The sequence below is a fragment of the Atheta coriaria genome, unplaced genomic scaffold (assembly GCF_025399875.1).
Source record: "Atheta coriaria isolate IRGN ID8LTWV9N9 unplaced genomic scaffold, Caltech_Dcor_3.1 hic_scaffold_4_pilon, whole genome shotgun sequence".
In the NCBI taxonomy this organism is placed as follows: domain Eukaryota; kingdom Metazoa; phylum Arthropoda; class Insecta; order Coleoptera; family Staphylinidae; genus Dalotia; species Dalotia coriaria.
This window is the reverse complement of record NW_027045446.1, coordinates 10,983,972-11,007,972: the sequence shown is the minus strand read 5'-3', so window position 1 is coordinate 11,007,972 and position 24,001 is coordinate 10,983,972. Positions and strand designations below refer to the sequence as shown.

Below are 24,001 nucleotides of genomic sequence, written 5' to 3'. Positions count from 1 at the left end.
CAAAGTCGCGATTGGTGAAACTGATTGCGCAATTATAGAAAATATACCGCGCGCCAAAGTGAATATATTGTACTCGTACTCTTGGAGATTAAGTGCCTTTTCAACTCTGCACGCTGTATAAGTTCGCGTAGTTTTTTAAATATGTGGCACGCTATTTTTATTTTAAATATTCGCATTTATTTTAAAAGTTAACGGCATAAGGAGCCAGCGGAATTCAATGATTACGACTAGTATACTCTTAAATTCATATCTCCAGCATTCAATCATTAATCCACGAGCCTATGTTGATAATCGAAAACGAGAAAACCAAGGTTTGTAAGAATTTCGCGCTTATGCTTGATTAGTAAATATGTCATTGTCTGCCGGCTGATAAACTAGTATTTTTAAGCATCGATGTGCGCATCTTTACGTATTGGCTATTGGAGTTTGCCCAAGAAACACGTTATGATAATATCGGTATAGGTGTGTAGACGTTTGAGGTGAAATACGAATTTGTTAATGCTGGCATTACGATCTGGATTATTATGTGATCAGTGTTGGCGTCATAAATTAGGGTAAATGTTATTTATGTCAATGAATAAGAATTTTATTTGGCGGTTTATTAGATATTTTTATTATGAAGATATTATCAAATATCCGTTTTGTGATTTTAGATTTGCATTTGACATTCTGAGTTTCCACTCCTAATCAATCAGGAGGAAAAGAAAGTTTTGAAAACTAAATATATACCTAGATTTGTTAAAAATTGACTTCAGTACTAAAATAATGCAAATATTATTATTAATTTTACATAAATGTTAAAGTTTAAAGTGGATCTACATTACTGGCAAAAATATCGCGTAAAAAGCAACACATTAAAAAATCGTTTGAACGGAAAACACTCTCTGTTTTCTATAAGTGTTCATAGAAAAAAATAGAAAAGAGAAATAAACTGCATGAATATTCATTGACTTTTGTTAGTGTTCGGTGTTAGATTGTCGGTTTCCGTCCTTTTAGTTTCCGTTTCAAATTGGTCTCTGCATTTTTCGATCTTGTCAACCTTGACGAACACGTTACGTTATTTCCCATGATTCTGTCCCTCGCCATTGTGCAAGGCAGAGGATTGTATTGTTATTTTATTTGACAATAATCCAATCAAGCGATTGAATTAAAAACCTTGATTGCAGTTCCGCTCAATCAAACTTTCATTACTTTTCTTAATACTTTACTATATAAAATTTTAAAACAACGATTGTGGTTAATTGAGTGAGTAAAATGAAGTGCAGAACATTGAAGGTAATTGAAGCCGTGGCCAATTAAAATAATTGGCACCTTTTGTTAATTTCATACCTCACTTTATGCTTTAACATTCAATTAATAAAATGGAATGCTTGACAGGATTTTGACTGCACGATTTATCGCTCTAATTATTGCAAAGTTATTTATGAACTTCACTTATCAATAAAACCAGCGAATGTGCAATAAAATCATTGTTCTCTGCAAACTTATGAATCTGTTGTATATATAATTAGGTGTTTCCTTTCATTTAGTGAAAATAACAAAAAAAAGCGAATACAATTAAAAGATTGAAGTAGAAGTCCATTTTAGGAAGTTACACAATTTTTTTGATTTAATCTATTCATAGCCAAAAATGAAACTAGTAACTATGTAATTATGTATCAGTAAGTGAACAAAGTTTCAACTTTGTACTTAGAAGAATTAATTAGTTGTATAGCATTGAACAAAAAATACGACGCAATAAAACAATATAGGTACTGCTACTTTTTTTATTATAAAACGAAGAGTCTTCTTTAAATTTCACTTTTCTTTATTTATTTCGAAGTAGACATGTTAGTGACTGCAGCAGCTGCAAGCGCTGCTTTGACTTGTTTGTTTGGAGGCACGTGGCATTTTATTTAGTGTTGTGCTGCACCGTAGGGAAATGACAGGGCGCCTCCACCATGTGACTAAAGTCCGTGTCTAAAGTACTTTTGTCACAGCTTTAGCCATACTTTAGAAAAACTTTTATTTTACAATTTCGTTCATTTTATCTTGATATTGACGCAAGTAATTTAAATATTAAAATGTTTACCATATAATACTTCGTTTCCTAGCAAAATGCTAATGAAACTAACAATTATTACTTGCCAACGTCCTTTAAAAATTTTACGTAGTAAAAAACTTTAAGTTGTAGTAAATAAGTGTTTCTTCTCTGAAACCATTCAGTTGGTAAAATAGTTCATATAAATAGAAATAAAATATGCAGTTATAATGCGATTTCCTAGTTTGGCTTTGTCATTTACGTACAGACGTATGCATTCAATTCAACTATTTATTTTTTAACGACTTCTCAAACTAGCTCGGCTAATATAGCCATTATATCTTAGATCTACAAAATTGTCATTAGCGTCACAAATCAATAAATCAAAGTTATTCAAATAACTTTTGATTGATTTTTAAACTTCCTAAAATGGTTGCGAGCTAAGTCATTTGCACATTTTATAGCTGCAGGAAGGAGGAATAGATCAAATCTTAATTCAAATCTTGATAAAAGTACAAATAGCAAAAGTTTTCAAATTTTAGGTTTCCGTATGTTAATCAATTCAGATGAAAACCAAATGAAAAAAAAAAACAAATAAATAAAATTTTTGTTTTTCGTGTTTTATAATAATGATTGTTTCATAACATTGAAGAACTAATTTGATGTTATTACGTGGCAGGTGGTTTTATAACATTCAATAAATTTTTACAAGGTAGAAATTAGAAAAGCGTCGTCGGATTGTCGTGCGACATACAAATACGATAAATTACGATGCTAATCGCCCGAATAAACAATTCGAACGAATTCGTGCATATGTAATAAGCACACAACTCGTCGAATATTGCTCCTTGCCTGCAAATTGTAAACGAAGCGTGCATGTAAACGTAGAGTGACGTTCGCGATTGTGCCGTTGGAAAAAGAGGCAAGGCATCCTTTTCAATAGGTACTAATAAATACAAGCACCGATTTGACTGGGTTAGTCATTTACATGTTGGAATATGCGAACAAAACAATGACTGCGTCGACTAGTACGGCGTAACAGTGTTGAAATAAACTACACGTTATCGTTTTGCTCCAACAAATAGTCAACTATTAATGTTATAAAAGAAAAAAACCGCAACCATGCTGTTATTTAAAATATTCACGCATAAATAAAAACGTTGACACGACAACGAATAAAACTTTAAGTTCTTCCATTATGATTTCATTTATTACCGACTTGATTAGTTAATTGGCATTTTCAATGTTAATGTTAATGCCATTGAGCAGTAAGTGAGCAGCAATTTGTGTCACGATTACACTTCATAGATTATTTTATTTCATCTCGTGAAACACTTTTTATTACATTCATTGCGCAGATGAATAGGATGTGTCTCAGCGAATCACCTGCAGTTAAATTATTGAAAATAATTTATAGTGTTATCAAAATTTAATGATTTTAGTTTCTGGAGTTTTAATTGTAGAAAGTTATGGCAGTAAAATTTTCAAGAAAGTTGTAAAATTCGTATTTAAACGTTTTTTTTAACTTCCTCATTTAAAGCGCAAGTTTTGAAGCACAAAAAGTGGAACTTTAAATACGGACGGCCATGGTCATGACTAAAATACATTAGTCACGGTTTTTAGTCACGGGGTGAAGATTGCGCCTGCGCATTTGTCTATAACTCCCGTTTAACCTTTAGATACTTAATGGAATGAATATTAAATACTATTTGAATAAACTCCAGGAAATATTGTGTATAGATATCTGCATATTTGATTAAAAATTGACCGGTCAAGTGCGTATTTAAATCAAAATTCCAAAACGCATTAATCTTTTAAATTTCTATTTCGTCTATCACCTATCATACGTAATCTTGTCATCCTCTACACTCTACAACTCATTAATAGTTCATTTAAGATTCAACCGTTAAAAATCTATCTTTTTATATCGTGACTCTAATGAACTAAAATTGATGTTTGACGTCTTTGTGTTTTTACAGCGTCTACTTAAGGTTAATACACGCTCATTCATGATCTACATCTACATTTTTAAACCCATTCGGCTATTACGTTCTCTTCACTCTTCATATGATTAGCGTCGGATGTTAAAGTTGAAGCGTTGCTCTCGAATTTGATCGATGAAATGAAAGCCACCGCTGACCAAAAACTAATACAACTTACAGAAGAAGTAGAAGTAGTTACTTGGCCATAATGGATATCAACATCGGCAGATCCTAAGAGAAATACTCACAAACCCAATGTTCTAATAGTTTTTTATAATTCTTAAAACACTAACATTCTTACATTTCGTAATTGTGGTTGCTAAAATTCGCCGAGAGTAAAGTGCTTATTTAATGTGGGTATAGGTGAAGAGAATTTGTGACAATCGACGACTGTCTGTCTGTTGGACTGTCTGACATGGTCAGAAGAGAGCTGGCAGCTACATTCGTAATACGAACATGACGTGCAACGTAATGTTTAATGACTGACGATGTTGACTGACAGTGTATATATACAGTGTTTCAATAAGTGGAGCAATAGAAATCTACTACCTAATCAGCGCGCCAATTATATTTTGAAATAATATTTTCAAACTTTGAAATACGAGATTAATTTTACATTGGAAATCAACAAACAATGTGATAATTTGATTAAATTCTTCAAATATTGTTTAAAAATACGGGGAATTACAATTTTAGGATAGACCACGTGTGATAAAAGATTCGATTGTTTAAAAATCATTTTTTTATTGAATTTTGATTTTTGAGTTTTTAGCAAATATCTATAATTACATATTATTGGTACCTCTTGGTATAATGTGCATACACTTGTTCCATCCATTCTTGTGCGGGGCTCGGCATGCGTTAAGTTGACTTAGAAAGTGGGCCCCTTCCCCGTCGGTGGGCCGCAAGCAGCGTGCGATTGCGGCTCGCATGCGCGCTGCCGCACTCCGGCCCGATCCAACGCTGGCGGTGTGCGCGTGTCTCGCTCGCCGGCTGACATTTTCAGTTTTTAATTTGTTTATTACCGTGACCAATCTATCCGACTGCGCGCTAATCAATAGTTTAATTAGGTGAGTGAAAAATCGTGCTTAAACCATCGCGCAACTGAAGCGAACGCAAACAGCACAACAACGTGGATTTTGGATGTTCATGTTTACGCTTGCATTCAATTGTGGTAGTAGTAATTTCAGTGCATGTGGTCGATCGGAGTGAACCCTCGACTGATAAGAGTGCGGACGCTCTAACAGCAGTGACAGTTACTTTTACAACGTACGGTTAAAAATATATCTCGATAAGTGTCTTAACAAATCAAGTGCACGACTTGTTGGAACATTTCTTGGGACGTTTACCGTTTCCAATATAAACACTACACATTTCCAAGCGTCGCACGTTGGAAATAATGCAAATATAAATGTTATCCAGCAAGAGGAAGCCGTTTGTTAAATATAAGAAAAAAAATTAACATTGAGCGACACGTGGAGCGACCATAAAACACTAAATAAAACACTCACTTCAAGTCTAGGTTGACTTAAGTCATTTTAGTACGGATTTGACTTAATTTGAATTTTGAAGTGTGCTGTGTACTGGATGTTAAGTGTATATGTTCGGTGCTTGATTAAAAAAAAAATAAGGAAAATACGGAAACATGTTGAACTGCACAAACTTGGAATGCATTTTACATCACCATCACTACTACGCGCAGCTCCACCACCTGGCGCACGGAACTCACGTCGAAGATGGTGAGTTTTTCTCGTGTATCAGTTTATTAGTATGTGATATTTAAAAGGCCTCTAGCCTTGATAATAGCCATGCCGGGTACTTTACCTTGGCGCGGAAGGTAATTCAGGTTTCCGAGGAATGACGAATGAATGTGGAAAGATTAAAAAGTTCATATGTGGCTTTGAACACGTTGAACATATGTTCTTGTACCGGATCAGATGTTGACTCGGAAGCTGATACGAAACCGTACTTTTCTCCTCGTATAGTTCGCTCGGAAGTTAAAACAAAAAAATAATAAACATTTATGTTTCTTTAGTATTAATAAATTTCGTTGTTTTAATTTAATTTTAATTCATAAAAAAATGAAGAAACTGATGATATTTCTTAATAAATTGTTAACATCTTCAAATTTATTAAAAAAGTAAATGTCAGATTTCATCAAAATCCGGCAAATGTTAACTTGTTGGTTAACTTTCGAAGAAATGCGTTAAAATTGTTTTCATATGTCAACGGGTCATCGACATTTTCGGCAATTTTTGACACAAGTTAAGCAAGATGTCCTTTTAAAGTTTGCAAACATGTCGAAACACTGCGAAATTCCCAAATGTCAACTGACCAGATATCGAAAGTGATTTCAACATTGTTTAAGTATAAGATAATTAAATAAATTCATATATTTATGTTGGTCATTGTATCAGTATTACACTACCAATTGAAGGAACGTTGTTGCTAGAGGTCGATAAAATTCAATGTCAGGCAAACCACGATTCTCCCGACATGACTTAAGTCCGCATATGCAAGTACTAGAAGTGATCGGTTAATAAGTTAATTTATGTGTAAAATGTTGCACCTACGCGGTGCGAGTTTCCATCCGGGCTTCCATTCGCGACCAGCGCACAAGGAAACGAGTATTTTCGCCGCATTGCTCAAGTACATCACGATGGAACATAAATAATAAATAAATAATCGAACGTGACGAATTATCATCGAGTGGGAAAATCGTCGCAAGAAAGGTCAGCAGGTATTTCGCATCGAGTACACACACGAAATTATTTCAAGACAAATAATAAAAGGTACATTTTGAATGGATTGTAAGCATTATCAGGTTTAAGTTAATTCAAAGTGTTGGTTACTTAACTGAAGTCAGGTAAAGTTGACTTCGACAAGTCGAAATCGATATTTTCTTAATACTCTCGTTTGCATAATTGTGATCCAACTTAAAAGTTGAAGCAACCCGATATTTAAGCATGCGAACCTTGGAGAACTTCAAGAACTTGTTATGAACGAAGTTAGTACTCATACGGAATATTTATCACTACATTATCGCGTCATGGAGAGTGTAGGTCATCATCGGTGTGATCACATTGTTGTTTTTGTTTTATCTACACAATAATCCTCTAATACGAAGCAGACTTGCAGTATTTTGTGCGTAGTAAGTCATTAATAACTATTTCTAACGGTATATTGTTTAAATTTTACTCAAAGTAATTTTGTTTCCGTTTTATAGACTTTTTCGGAATCGTAACGAGTTCAAAAATAATGTTTGTGTTTTCCACAAAATCTATCAAGGTTTTTACTGTTATTAGTTTATATTTGAGTCGTGAGACTCATGCGGCGATAACTTTTGAGTCTGATTTGATAATTTGTTTTCGTACGCGATAAAAACAGACAAACAGGAAGAGCGATCTCATTTATAAAGCACTTAAGAGATAGACTAGCGAGAGATGACTATTCGATGTGTAAAATTTGTTGACTCAAGTTAATTCGTCGACGGGCGTAGTACATATCAGAATTAATCTAAACTAAACTCGTATTACTTTAATTTTTAATATGAAGTTTTAGTTATATTATGTGGAATAGTGTAGTAATTAATTTAGATTTTGTTTTAATTATTGAATAGAAACAAAGTTTAACGCGCAATTAATTAGTGTGATGTTTACTTATTTCTTACGGACGCACGACGATGTCCCAATTACATGTTAATTATGCGTCATTAAGATATTAAGTATTAGTATCGTGTTAAAGTGAGTTATTAACTAAAAGTGTTTGATCTAATTTGAAAATATTACTTTCGATATAGAAAGCAATAAAAACAATGCATAAATATCTCAGGCTGAAAAAGACAGTATTGTTAATATAAATATATTCAATGACATTTTACTGTTAGTACCGATGATATTATGTAATTTTGAGGCAGATTTGAAGAATACAAGTGGTAAGAAAAGTTAAAACGATTGAATTATTAGTTATAGAAGCAGATTAACCTAAAACATGCACAATAATGTCGATATCAAGGCCATCTTACTAAAGTGGAATTTTTTCAACACAGTAATTTAAAGTCGACTTTTGTGCACCGCAAAAATTTTAGATTCACCAAGCATAACCCAATTAAGAGAGAATTTCAAAGTGTGTGTGTGGTGACTTATCTAGCTGAGGTGCTCCATTGGAAAATTTTAAACTTTTACCAAAAGAATGTTTACATGTGACGAATTTGCGCGAAATACTTGCAATTCTACAAAAAAATCAACAAATATACGTGTAATATAGCTAGCAATCACAATTTTTATGATATTATTTATTATTTTGAAAGTTGATATTGATGCATCTATTTCAATTAAAATCGCATAATTTTATCTTTCTTGTTATATGTTTTTTTTTTTAATTTCTGCGTGATTTAATAATTGGATCAAGGTTACTCGGAGTATCAATAAAGCTAAAATATAGAATAACACTTGACGATTACGGTGATTGAAAATGAAATTCATACCATAATAAAATTAACATAAACTTTTCCATTTCAATATAAAAAGCATTTTTGGCGACTTTATGGAATTTTATAAGTGACTTACTTGTAGGTGTTCAAAACCGGGTGTTGATGAGTCAACAACTTCTGTTTACAAGTTCGGAGCAAACAAATGAACCAGTTTTTAAAACTGCCTGGTGTCTGATCAATATTTCGAGTATACTATCAAGTTTTTGTGATTTACAATTTTTTATGATAAATTTATTTTATTGAACGTAATCGCATGTAATCGATTTCTTATTATGTCAATATTACTAGATACTATAGATATTTATCATAATATTCTCGTTGAGCTGTAGTTTAACTACTTCAAGAATTCCCGATTGGTGGAATAGAGTGGAACTGATTGCTTTAATGGTAATGAATTCATTTTAGTTTCACAATTTCGCAACGTTGTCTATGAGCAAGTACGCGAATGTACTTGAAAGTGCACAATAATCTTAGTTTCTGCATTTACCAGAAGTAATAAGAAAATAGGATTTGTTTGATTTAATGAACACAATTTATTAATTTCAAATATGTTCAAAATATGTCATTCAAATATTTTATTTTCATGTTAATAGTGAACATTTGGCATGTCTAGACAAAAATAGATTGCAGTTTAATTAATGCTAATGAAACCATTTGACGAGTTTTCCAATATTTCCATAGTTATGATTGATTTTAAAACTAAAATTTTTAAAATGTGAAAAAAGTTTGTGTTTTTACTGGTTTAAATTGCACAAGAAACATAGGTTGAAATTTGTCTGCCAGCAAATGAAAACCAGCGAATAAAACTGGCCAAAACCAGAAACAGCTTGATAATTGTCCCAAATCAACAAAACTGAAGAAATCCAACAAACCTCGAGTAATACTGCGCAAATAAATGTCTTTCTGCGTGGTAAAAGATGAGAAAATGATTTCACATATCTAATTACTAACAAATGTCATGTTTATATTTCCATTAGTTTATACATATATCAAAAAATAGAAGCCTAAAAGAAATCAATTGCTTCTACATTTTCTAATGAGTTAATTATGCGACAGCAACTTTCTTAATGCTAACTTTTACTATCACATTATTACTGGGTATTATTGACAGATGTTCTGCTGGCTTGTCGTGGTCGCTTGTCGGCTTTTGGCATTGTCGAGACGAATTTGGCGTGAAAATCGATTCGAATTCAAAGGTAATGTACAATAATGAGGAAATTTTTTGATGTACAATCACATCCAATGAGAGAGTGAAAATCTTATGCATTTCTAAATGGTTCCTTATTGTTTTCACCTCTGATTCTTTGTCTCGATGGGTAATAGAATGTTCGTAGTCTCAGGGGATAATAAAATGTCCAGTAATTACGTTTTTATTCATTATAGCAATCGTAAAATGTATTTATTCGATTTTCACTTGCTCACAATTTAATTATATTAAACTAAAAAATATTAATGAAATAATTAACTTGTTTATAATCATTTTTGGATAAAACTAAACCGGAACTGGTTGACTAATGCAAAAAATTAGGATGCAATCGAACCTTGTTCACTCGGTTGGTTATCCTTGATCGATTATCCACGCTTGATTGTGAACCCGCGATCAACTCGTCCTTGATCTAGAAAACTGAAACAATAACAACAACCAACAAAAATTAACATGGTAATATTGTGATTGACTGTTGGAATGATCGAAGCAGAAAAGTGGCGAGTAATGAATCAACCAATTTTGCTCCATGCAAAACCGCAGAATAAATTAAACATTAAAAAATTACAAAAGGAGAAACTCATTTATTTGTGAATTGATAGTTTGAGCACATAGAGTACAAACCGCAGAGGCAAAAAATAAATAAAACAATTTAGAATAAAATTGGTTTTATTGTTGGCAAGGTGACAATTGTTATAGGGACGACCGCCAACTATTAATATTCCGCTAAAGGAAGCACGTGAGGATATTAATTAGAAGCATTGTTGAATAAGTGTCATTGATAAGAGTCATGCGCGTTGTTCCCATACAACGTTCGCCGCAATTAATTGCGCCCGTGATGCTTAACTGCGTAGGTAGCTGCACGAAGAGGAAGAATTATGATTGACGTTATTATTCACTTACTCACACTGCGAACAACTTTAATAAATTATTTATAGTAGGATTAGAGTTATAATAGTGACGCTAAATATTAAAAATTAATTATTAAATATTGAAAGACATCATTTATCATCATTTAAACTTTTTTTTAAATTTTTTAACTTTAACTTTTAGAAAGCTTTGACAAAACATGTCAAAACTTACTAATTGTCTCTCAATACATTCAAAATCTTATATTCTTGAAATGTATGAAGATGATTACGTTATGAAACTAAAAACTAAATAATTTAATTTACTCTGCCAATATGAAATGTCGCATGTGGAAGACGCTAAACAAATTCTATCGCAAACGTTTCATGTTTGCTAAGTACGACATTGTCAATTGAGAGTGCAATTTGCCGTTTAAGGATGATTTAAAAGTTCCTACAGTCGTGTCGCGTCGACTCCAAAGTCGTGCGCTTATTATTTCTAATGTAATTCAATAGTTGCACAACGTCTTACAATAAATTAATCAACGTCAATGGAGGAAACGATCTTTGCAAATGTCAATTCTAAATAGCTCGAGTGTTCTAGAGTATAATAAGAGAATAAGTGTGCAAAGTGTGATAGCAATAAGTAAAGAAATTAACCTTGAAATCAATTCTAACAAGTTGTTATTGAAAGAATGACAACACAAAAAAAGAAATTGTACGCGAAGACCGGAAATAAAATTATTTATTACTATGCTTACGTCATTTACGTCATTGTTGTGGACTTATAAATCATATTTCGCGTTTATTTTAGGTTGTTTTAAATGTTTGGAAAGTTAATTTCATTATATTATAAATTATGCTAGCATTGAAAGTAAAAGTGTTGTAGGTAAATTATTGTTCCTAAAATTAACAAATTTATTGCCTACGAACAGTGAAAGTGTCCACAATCGATTTATCCAAAGAAATCTGTAATGAAACAAGAGACAGTCTGTAATGATTTAATTTAATTGCTACTGATTTTTTTAAATGCAATTATTTTACTTGCTTATGTTGACATTGTCATTAAACTCGTAATTACAATTCGAGATTACATGCGCAGCATACATAAAAGAAAAGAAAAGTCTGCCTTTTCTATTTTGTAAATGATGATCGCAATAGCTTCCGGTCGTTCAGGTAATTCCGGTCGTTTGAAGAGTTATAAGTTTCTTTCGCGTTTTCTAGCGCATTATGCTAATGAATCGGATGAATGCTTTACGTTCAATGTTGCTTTCATTCATGACTTTAAGAATTCTCAGAAGTTGAAGCAATTGAAGATCCGAGGAAAGTATCTATCCGGCAATAATAATAAAAACCATATTTCAAGTCGTATAAGTATAATTTTACTTCAAGTCATTAAAAAAAACTAAAATATTTAAATTTTATGATTGTGATGTCATAAGTTACAAGACATTGCTCTCAAATAGTGTATTAGTTTAACTAATTCAATAACAAACGATAAATCTAATTATACCTCCAAAATGTAGGTTACCCAATCAAAAATTAAAGAAATGCGCTCCAAAAATATTTGATCACTTATAGAAACTAGTTGAATGTTGTTTGTACAGTAGGATTTGAATGCAATTGAATTGGGGTCCATGTATAAGTTTATTATCCATGTTTTATAATGTCACACGAATTTGTTTACCAACGTAAGTGGCTTCGAGCAAAGGAGCGGGAATAATGACCTATTGTGTTTGTAATACTGCTAATATAACTGTTATTCGTTCACCTTTAGACGGATTAATTTGATTGGAAGTATTGATTATACTCGCTGGTTTGTCAAAATTTAAATCAAGTGTAAACTGCATTCATTTAATTTTAAATATTATTTTGGTTTATTATTTGAATATAATCATTTAAATGTGATAAATGCCTTGCAGGCAAATTATTAGCATATTCGCAATAACAAAATTAAAATGTAGGTAATCATGAGTGGTTTGACGTATTCGTGCATCTGAAAAAAAAAGAAAGTCGTCGAACTATGAAGACATTCATAGATACCTACAGACTAAGTTGCGTTTAATAGCTAGTGGCTAATTGTTTGGCAAACAAACACGCGAATAGGTGCTTGATATATCTACAAGGTGCGGTTGAAATTAGCGTATATATAGATGATTGAATTATGTAATAAGTGTGCACATAAAAATTGAAACGAAATAATTCAATTCATGTATTATTAATGTGAAATATTATGCTTCAGCCGTGGTTTTTAGTTTAGTAAAATTTGCAACATGTTTGATGATGCGCATTCATTTAATGTATTATTCACGTTGCCTACGAGTACAACGAATATTATGTGCGACCATCCGACTTAAATAATAGTTATGTGTAAATTATGTAAGAGTGTTTCATCGCACCGCATTTTTATATGTTTTTTACTCTTTTATTGTTGCTTAATGTTTAACATTCTTCGGCGTCATGTAGGTGCTATATTCACCGTTAATGGGAGTTTAAAGGAATTTGCTAGTTAAAAGTTGTTAAGTAAACAACTAACGCATTTTGTTGCTGAATTTTATTGGGATTGCCAAAAAATTTAAAAACAAAAATTTCAGTTTTATTGTTTTGACATTAAAAAAAAGTTAAAAGTTACCAGCCAAGCGGACCTAAATGTCATATTCAGAAAGTGAATTAATAGATTTTTTTAGATGTATCTGTAATTAATTTTAATATTTGCATAAACAGTTTTTTTATTAACTTTTATTTTATTTTTACATTGATATTGTTCGATTTGGAACGAAAATACGCGTTTTTCAGTTGTATCTAAGTTTGAATATAATAATAATGAACTTTAGACACGGCCAGTGTTTAAAGTACCACTTTTTGTGTCTCAAAACCGTGGAAAAAGTGCAAAAAATAAATTAAAGCTTATTATTGCTTAGATATTGAATGATTATTTATATTGTATTACAAAATATCATAAATCACCTTCAACTATTCCGAATGGCTAAAACACCTTCAATTTACCGATAAATTATTTCAATAAATCAACATTACGAGTACTCTACAAATAATTAGATCGTTAATTATAAACGCATTAAACTGATAATACATTACAGCTGTATATACTGAACCATAGTGCATTTCTATGAATATGAAAGGCATTTGTAGACCGATCAATTTACATAGTCGTTATATCGGCGACAAGCTCTTCAACAAAAGAGAAGAAGCACGTACGAGTATAACATGATAATTCATAATTAAGTCGAGTGGAAGATCACAAGCAGGTAAAGCTGATTGCGATGCATAATTGAAGTCCTTAGCCTATTTGAAAACAAATTATGTTACAACGCACATTTAGCATGCTGCTTGCAGATAGCTTATTAGATATTAGACATGCCTATTAATATTGTTTAAGTTATTAATAGTGTTAATCATACATGTTCATGATCATGCGATTTAAATGCACAATATGCAATTGTGCGCGCGTTGAGATTTCGCAAGTTTATATTTAATGAATAATTAAAATTCACATATAACTACAAGGATATTAGAGGCATAAAAGTGCATTATGTGTGGTATTCGCATTAATAGGAAAATAATTATATCAAAAAAATTAATATCAAGTGAGAATATACGTTCTAACGTTCTTGACTGACGGCGTACGGCATTTCAGGTGGTTTTGTGTTGTACCGCAGGCAAATGTGCAGGCGCAAGCTCCACCCCGTGACTAAAACCCGTGGCTAAAGTACTTTATTCACGGTTTTGACCATCCGTATGTAAAATATTATTTTTTATGTCTCAAAAATAAGTAAAAACCAAAATAAGTAGAAGAAGATAAATTATTTAATTGGTAACATATTTATTTATTAATTAGGAGTCAATTTTTCATTCTTGACATCTTCGGAATATTCCAAACAGGTTAATAAGCTATATTCTTGATTATTTCTTCTATTAATAAATAACCGAACGTCTCCAGTAAAGTTCAATGTCGTATAAAAATAATTAAAAATTAGTATTACAATGTTACAAGAACAACATGTTGTTTCTTATTTTTTCACATCAACAACTCTATTAATGTGTAAATTTGAGTGCTAATCTCACCACGATGGAACATTTTTACAATCGTGATAATACATTTATGCAGAGCATGCCTCCAGGAGATAAACAAACCGGGAGACGAATGTCAGACAGTTTATTGTGAGATAACCATAATGTGAGCGTATTTATTTTAGAGGACTACTACATACTTGAGCAGCAGGTAAAGATATGATAATTTGTTCAACTAGATGTAGGTACTAATTGAAATGAACTCATAAAACGACATGCGTCGTGTGTAAGGTTTAACACAGGGGAAACTAAATGGTAATTGGGTCATTGTTACATTACAAGGTCATTGGATATTTGAATTGTTTTATATGGAGGTTTTTGAGTAATTTGAGGGTGTGGTATACTCGTACAATCAGGTTGGTTTAATAATTTAATTTTGTCATCTTGGAATCGATTTTTTAGTCTTGTTTTAATATACTCGTAATAATTGCATCTCTGTACATATGTATATTTTATATTTATTGTAAGGTTAGTCTGATAGCCTCTGAAAGAAGCCGCTGATAAGCGAAAATATCCCGTCACGCACACTGTTTTTATAGTCAGCAATGTTATTTATGATTTCTCCTGTCATGGTCCTTGAGCATCCAGAGCATTTAATGGTCAAGTTTTATTATCTTTATTGATTTAGTTTTTTGCATTATGTAGGGTAGGACAATAAAGCCTCCAATAATTTTTGACAAAGTGAGTTTAAAAGTTGTGTGATTTGTGACTGACACTTCCAATAAAATCAGATGAATATTAACTTCATTGTTAAGGTTGATTTTATTTTTCTTCGAAATCGTTATTTTGACGACCCGAGTTTGTTTTATCTTTATTATTTTTATAATTCATTTCTTAAATATTATATTGAGATATAAATACGGCGGATTCAAATATTTTTGTATAATTTCTTTGGTGTTGGTTATTACTTTCCAATATCGATGCAAAATATATGATAGCTACTTCAATTATTTCACAAAAATTACGGTTAATTCCTTTATCAATGTATTTTTCGTATAATTCAACTTACGTCATGCTTGACTGAAATTCCCATTTCATAAACTGCAGTATAATTACAGTATTAATTGTCACAATGGAAAATGAATATGTTTGAGCACTCGGTATGTAAATAATAACAAATGTGCATTTGTAGAATTGGCGATGCATGTATATCGTGACCTATTCGCGTGTAATTTTCCACGAGGAGTCCAAATACCGTGTTGTTGTTTGTCGTCGCGAGTGTAATGAACATTGTTCACATTACGTCCACGCACACACGAGTACTTCATACTCACGCATAGTTCGAGATACCGCACTGGACACAGCATAGTATTAAAATCATTACAATGATGGTGATGGTTATTTCCGCTGTAATTATTTCTATTGATTCGTCTATGCCAATGATTTGCGTACTATGGAGACAAAAAAAATTAGAAAAAAAATTGCAGTTGCTATTCTTATTTTAAATTACTGCTATATTCATATATGCAATGAAATAAATAAAAGATTAAGATGTTAATATTTACTCACATTTACATCATAAAACAATCATTAAATTGTGAATGTAATTATAAAATTTCCCTACAAAATACGAGTATTTTGCAAAGTACAACAAACATATGTAAAATGCCCGGCGAGTGTAAACAATTATGGTCAATAGAAAATGTTTATTCCAGCAACATGTGTTGATGCGAACAATCAACACATTTGTAAGCCATTCGCCGACTCTGAACCCACGCAAATTTCATGCACGTGTATACGAGATATTCGAATTTGTAATTTACGATTTACGGTTGGTACGACTTATCTACACTAAATTACGTTATACTTTTTGCACTGAAAAATTACGCGAATATAGAACAATTTTTTTTAATTCAAATTTAAATTGAGGAAATTAACTAAAATCAATACAATAATCACTTGGCAAGATTAATTATTGCATGAGCACGCTTACAACTAACGTATCTGGCGTGGGATGTTGTACGTCAGCAATTAACGCACAAGCGCGAAGTTGAAAATCTTGTCTCTTTACCTCGAAAGTTCAGACTATACTTAACACGGACTCATGTTTGGTTCAAACATTTTGTGTATGCCAATTAACACTAACAAAAATTTTTATAACAAAAGTTATAATTTTAATATTTTAAATTTTTTTATATTTATGTTACAATTACCTAGTGAACTGGGAACATGAACCAAAGCATGACACCTCCGACAGTCCTTGACGTCTTACATTGGATGACATGTGACTTATGACACGTGCTGTGATCTAAATGTTAGTCGCTTAAATGATGACTCTGTCTGTGATGAAAGCCTATGTTACGAGTACACTTGTACAAAGTCGTATATTTTAACACCTGAACTAGTTCCAATTCGAGCGAGTGTGTGATTGTATAGTAATTTGTCGTAAGATTCATTGTTGTTTATGTAATTGTCATTGTTGCTTGCGGTCGTCAGTTAGACACTGTTTTGTTCTGATTCTTTACTGGCATGAACTTGAGCAAGTCGATGAGTAATGGTCACAGTACGTTCATAATTTGTCAACAAGTAATACTTTATATACCTTTGTTATTCCGAGATTTATGAAATTAATTTATTGTTGCATCTTTATATTTATATAACAAATAACGAACTGTAATGCAAAAGCATACTTTTGCTCATTTTCCAACAAAATTAGGTACATGATGAGACGAATTTGATTAACTTAATATCATATCGTATACTCTACTCTCTCAATTCGTATGATAGAAACTGTTCCTGTTTTTAGTGTAGTTTATTGTGGCCTTGTATTACGTGTTTGTTATTCTCAGGATGTCACACGACACTTTTCTTAAAATCGTACCTTCAGGATACCGTAAGTTGTAGAGGTTCTTAACAATTCCTAACTAAATATTTTTAAAGATTAGAATATACCTGTATGTTATCATGTAAATAACGTTCGAATTCTTAGCTAGTTAAGAGCCTGGATGAAATTTAAGACCACGTACACATTTAAATGCATACTGCATCTAAATTTTCGTACTTTACTCAGCACTGCACACATCAATATCAATACACATTCTATTTTGGAACGTATAAATTATTTGATAAAATAAACGAAGGTAAAACATAGTAAACACTTTGAAAATACAAGTTTAAGTCAGGTATTAAATGAGTAAGGTGTTTAACTTACGGTAATAAGAATTCAAGATCATTTTATATTTAATTTGTCAACAACGCGTATATAAATGGAAGTATAACCAAGAAATCTCAAGTTTCCTAGACTTGTTTATTTACTTTGCTTCAGGTAGAAAAAATAATGCTAATTTTATGAACTGTATATATGAATACCTCACCTACCAAAAGATATATGTAATTGTACAATATACAATTGATTTGTTGATTTAAGAGATTAAATACTTCCTAATTCAATAATGCTAGTCGTACTAATTGAAGAGGATTGATTTACAAAGTTGTCGATTTGTGTATGATATTTTAAAGTGTAAAGTGAAACTACGAAAATGTAAAACTGTTGTAAAAACCGTAAATGCAATGATTGTAATTTGAATGCTTTCGGCGCGTTCAACGAAAACTACAATAAATTACTTACTGTTACGAAACGTTTTTATGTATGCACGATCGTATTTTATTATTCACGTTGTATACTCACTTGTTAACTGCTTTTGATACGTATTGAATCACCAATTTCGAGTTGAAATTTCCATTTCCATGAACGTGAAGTTAAGAGAAAAAAATCATAAAAGTTTTATTATTGTTCATGTTCCGATTATAGTTACCTGTAAATACTTACTATTGTATGTTTAATGGTCGATTTGTTGGTTGAAATTTGATATGAAAGTGAAAATAACCAATAAAAAGAAATACTTTTCATGGAAATAGTAATTAAATTCGTTTGTGAAATCAAAATGGGTTTACTTTGTCAATATTGTTGATTTTGAAGTAAACAGAAATGGATTTACACATTAGTTATAAATAATATCAACACAGGTTTTTTTGTGGTTCACATTGGCAATAATACCATTACCATTATCAATTTTTAAGGTGTGTGACATTGACACTGATAAGGTTAATGGCGCAGTTGTTCAATTGGTAAATATATAATAATTACAACGTGAATTATTAGAATTTAATAGTAATTACAATTAATCAGAGATTTGAGAAATCAACTGTTTACAAATATATAGTGTATGTTTTCGGTTGATTACAAAAAATCTTCTATCATGATTGCAATTGTGGGAATTGTCACGTAGTATATTTACTATGAATCACATAAATGTGTAATATTAATTAAATATTAAAAGCGGAAGTACACACTTAGCAAACAAATCAATCAACAAATCAAACAGTTTCATTCAGTACAAAAGTAATAGGAAATAAGTCTAAAGTATTATAATTGAGGAATTGAATTAATTCTTCTGTTTTTATTTCCTTTTTGTTCGTGTGGTTTAAGTATTAAATTGAATGTCAATCGTTGACGTCATCTGTCACGTTGATAAATCAACGGATTGATCTTCGAAAAGGAAAAAGCACGTTACTTTAATTACTTACCTTTAAATCATATGCAAAGTGTGAATAAATAGGAAGAGATCAACACCAGGCAAAAAGCAAAGTGAAATTTTTAAAGAGATTAACATTTTTAAACACAGAACATTGACACTGAATATTTAAAAAATGAAAGCGTCTAGGATTCCATATAAATTTTATTTTCGTGTTTTTGTTATTCATTCAATGTCAAATTTTAAAAAAATATAAAAACAAAACGAATTCACGAATAAATAAATTTCCTACGCATATATACGAATTATAATCTATAAAAATGAAAAGAACAATGATTTAACTGAATATTTGAGATGTGTTGATAAGATTTTATGCATTTTGTTTTATACTGAATACTACTGCGCAGTACAAGTCAATTATTAAAACGTGTGAACGAGAAACGCCTCCTTTTCGTCAGCTTCCTCTTACAGTTAATTTTCAACTTCTAAAATTGGCAAAGATTGCAGTCTTCCGGTAAGACCAGACTGAGAAAAAAAAACTGACCCTAATAAGTTACATTTGAGCAGACTTTAAAGCGAAAACTTTTGAAGGAAAGTCGCAACAATAAATTGCAAGTAAATGCATGTAAATTGACTTTAGCACTTGCACGCGTATGCAAGCTTATATGTTATTAAAGAGGAACCAATGTAAAGAAAAGACGACCTTTAGGATGACAAGAACAAACAAATATAAAAACACGATGTGGACTTATATTATATTCAGCTACTTCCGTGTTTTAACTTGCCATACGCATTTTTAAACATAGTTTTCCTAATTTTAATTTTAAATCTAAGAAATTCTAAATGTAAATTCAAATTTTATTTGAAATACCAAAAACTTTGTTTAAATTTCACCCCGTGACTAAAGCCCGTGACTAAAGTACTTTAGTCAAAGCCGTGACTTAAAGCCTTTTATGCCTTAAATCCGTGAAAAAACTGGCGCCTTAAAGGTGGAAGTAGAAAAAATATATTACCTATATATACCATAAAAATTTATATGAGTCTATAATTTGTAATAACCTGGTAAATCCCCATGTGAATGTACGACATGTAAATATAGAAGTGTTTACTTGATTGTCTGATCTCTGATCCTTTGCATTCGTCACCCAAGAGTCCTAAATCTCCAATGCACTTGATGAGTAGGCATTTAATAAAAGGATTATTGCTGTGATAAACAATATCATTTTCGTAATAGGTAGATAATTCGGTGTATAATGGGTGTTGATACTTTCCAGATTGACATAAATATTTATCAATGCATATAATTATTAAATTTGTTTACTTAGCACGCAAAAGATTGAACAGAAACACTACGTTTAGAAAATATTACGAAGTGAATTATGAAGAATGTTCAACGTAATAATATAATAATTAATTGCGGGGCGTGTTGAAGATTAACAACTTTTCCAACGCACGTGTTATTAATTGATTATTATTGAAGTCTTTAATATGCTTTGGGTGTCATTATTGTTTTTCTCATGGTAATTGCAACTTGAGAATCCTGTATTTTATTTTGCGGAAATTTCCATAACATCGCTTAATTTATTTCTAATATTCATTATGTTATTAGAAATAGAAGACATTTATTTATTTGATTTCTTTACTAATTGTAGTATAGGTGATATTTTTTATGTTGCTGCATAATCTGCGTGATAGTTTCACACCATTTTTAATTGTTTAATTTCATTCTTTTGATTGAGCAAATGTTGACGATGATTGATGATGACATGCTGTTTGACAGCTTTGCTACGAAAAAAGAATAACGGTGCTTGGACCGTAGCTTGTTTATGTTTCATTTTAGGCATAGACTACTCAACTTTCAATTATGCTAATTCGTGCGCTAGCAATTTGCGAATTTCGCATTCACATTTCAACGTTTAATTTTTTATCGGTTTGGCAGGCAGCGATGGCAACAAACAAATCGGGTACAAACTACGGCGTAGGATGCGTACGCGAATTCCGTTGGTTTCACATTTTTGCACGCATACAATATTTACGCAATATACACAATTGCCTAAAACTGGTTAGAACAATTACTGATCTATTAATATGCGCATATAAAGTACTTTAGTCACGAGGTGGAGGTCGCGACGCTCGCTCTTAATCAATCTCGTGGTTAAAGTACCGTTTAGCCACTTGTTATTTAATTTACTTAATTTACATCTTCTACAACTTTAAATTCAAAATTACTAGGTTACTAAGTAGACTTTTCCAATAATAAAACTATGAAAATTCATTTCATGCCAATCTTCAATTCTCAACAGTTCTCGGTTAAGGCTTTTCGAATAAGTTTAACATATTTTATTGAGCTGTTGGCAGTTTATTGTTAAAATATAATTGTCCTTGAGTTAAAAAATAATCATTTGTAAATTGGCAAAATAAATGTAATAATGTTATAATTATTCTTGCGCCGAACATGCAAATATTAATCACTCTTGATGATTAAAATCACTCAAAGGCGCATTAATAAATTATCATAAATGGTTCGAAATAATTTGAATACAAAATTAAATGCTTCAGTCAAGTCGTAGTCAATTGTACAAAAGGAAAACATTATTTAATGTATTTTTAATTATTGCTTAAATTTGCCAACACAATAGACGCAAACAAATTATTATGATGAATTTGGTGCGATGATATAATTTCGCATGACTTTAATTAACATTTACTTAACACACATTAACACAATGTGCAAAAAGACGATTGACGACTGATTCGTGCGAATGTAAAAATGTTTAATGCATTATTGTCCGAATATTAACGTGTTGGCTTGAATGAATTTGTCGCGACGTTTTGTCCCCAAATTAAAGTCATCTGTGAAGCAATAAAAAAAGCAATATTGTATTATTACTCATTTAATTCACGTTCAGGATTAAAGTGCGACTTACTCAGTGATGTCACAATTACAACGAATAGGGTATGTAGCAAAGTACGCAAATAAGCATAATGAATGTAAATTGAATTATTAAAGAATAAACGTAATAATAAAACAGTTTTCTTGCGAATTGCAAGAATATATTCTTGGAATATACGCAAGTTTCTTATCGTATAAAAACATCTGAATTCGCGGAAATCACTGGAATCTTTAAACAAATACGTTTTATCAACACGCATGACTTTTGGCAAATACATATTCTTGTGTTTTGCGCAATTGGGTGGGCTTTAAGTAATATTTGTTGTTTCTTTGTAATGATAAGAAGTTAACAACTTGTATTATGTATTACCACCATCGCTTCGATACGTTTAAAGTGGCAAAACAAATGAATAAACCTACGATAAGCGGTATGAACAGGATTGCAGATCGCAGTTGCTACGAATTATTTATGTATGGTAATATTTCCAACTTCAGGCGTAGTGTTTACTGTTGTATCGAGATATAATTGGATTAATACGATTAATAAGAAAACTTCTTATTACCTTCATTAATATTTCCACATATTTTTGATTGTAAAATTGACGAATAAAACAAACATGAAATTAGAATAATTAAATTATTAATGGAACATTAATATTTTATTTATTTATAAATAAAATACGAGTACAATGCACGAGCATTACCAATTTCTGCACATGTTTCTAATTGCTTTACTCGTAGTTGCAGGCAATAATATTATTCTACAATACGTTTTATTACATTAAAAGTAATATAAAGTTTAATTTTGTAAATAAATGCAAGCTAAAACATACACTTGTGTATTTGGTGAATGTTCGTTATCAACCTCGGCTTGATGTTGCGATGAAGTCGTTCGCGCGGCTGCGCCCGCTGATAGCACGTTCACTATCGGCAGCACGCGGACAGCGTTGAACGTGGCTGGATCGCAGGTAAACCGCAGCGCGCCACTCAGGTGCGTGCCGCGCGCGAGACGATGCGCGATCCGCCCGAATAACATCCGCGCCGCGAGATTTCGCATTCACCGACGCGACGACGACGGGCGCGAACCTGAACCGGGAGTGATCTGTGCCACACGAATCAAGAGTCAAAAAATAAAACAATTCATCCACGCGAGTTCAGCCACGTTCAGCAAGTCCTTAAGCAGGACTAAATGTGAAGTGACTTAAAAACAATAATAATTCATTTGTGGTTGGCTAGGATAATTTTAAATTACGTGCGGGTTAAAGTGATTTTAATCTAAATTACTGTTTTTATAAAAATTTTAAAAATTTTACGCAATATTTTTCTATAATGGATTTAAAAATTAAGTAAAGCACAAAATAGAATTTTCTATGAGTTTGAAACAAACGACAAAGGCATAAATTGCTTTATTATTATTGGTGCGGATCATTATAGTCATTAAAAAGTTAATCGCTTTTCAATAATTATCATTATCGCTGCTGGAATTTGCTGTTAGCGAACAAGTAGTTAAAATTTGAGTTGATTGTTGGCGCTACACATAAGTACAACTTTTGTGTGTGCCTATTAAAATTAAATAGACGCGCTGTGAACTCAAATAAAGTGCAATCCGAACACGCTTCGGCGTATCAACACCGGCATGCCTATAAAATGTTATAAATGTTGGTAGTCACATGAAAAGCCAGTGGAAAACGCGTCACATTTTTTACAGTGCTGCGACAAGTGCAAACATACTGTGAACCGAAATAAAACCAAACTTTTTAAACCGAAAAAAAAGTTGTGTGAGTTTTTATTGAGTGATTTGGTCGAGCACGTGGATTATTTTATAACGCTTCTACAATGTCAACGTTCAACCTGACGAGCGGTTACTATAAATATTTACGAGGTGAGTTTTGAGCGCCGACGTTATCCTTATTGTTTTCTACACGCCAGCGGTGAGTTTCCACGCATCTCTCATAATCCGATTACAGAGATGCGTGTCCGCCCGGTTATAAATACGCT

The 24,001-nt window shown here is 31.8% G+C and overlaps 1 protein-coding gene across 2 annotated transcripts in view; it reads left to right on the top strand.

The window, feature by feature from the left end:
* Positions 1 to 4,962: 4,962 nt before the first annotated feature.
* The window catches only part of LOC135790514 (uncharacterized), a 69,764-nt gene continuing 50,725 nt past the window's right edge, over positions 4,963 to 24,001 (top strand). Inside the window, exon 1 of one of the 2 annotated variants that reach the window (XM_065300746.1) lies at positions 4,963 to 5,741. In XM_065300746.1, coding sequence (XP_065156818.1) covers positions 5,648 to 5,741 — 94 coding nt within the window. In that variant the 5' untranslated portion in view covers positions 4,963 to 5,647. Of the gene's footprint in view, positions 5,742 to 23,480; positions 23,886 to 24,001 lie in introns of those variants that run through there. The other variant, XM_065300747.1, reaches the window with a different exon arrangement.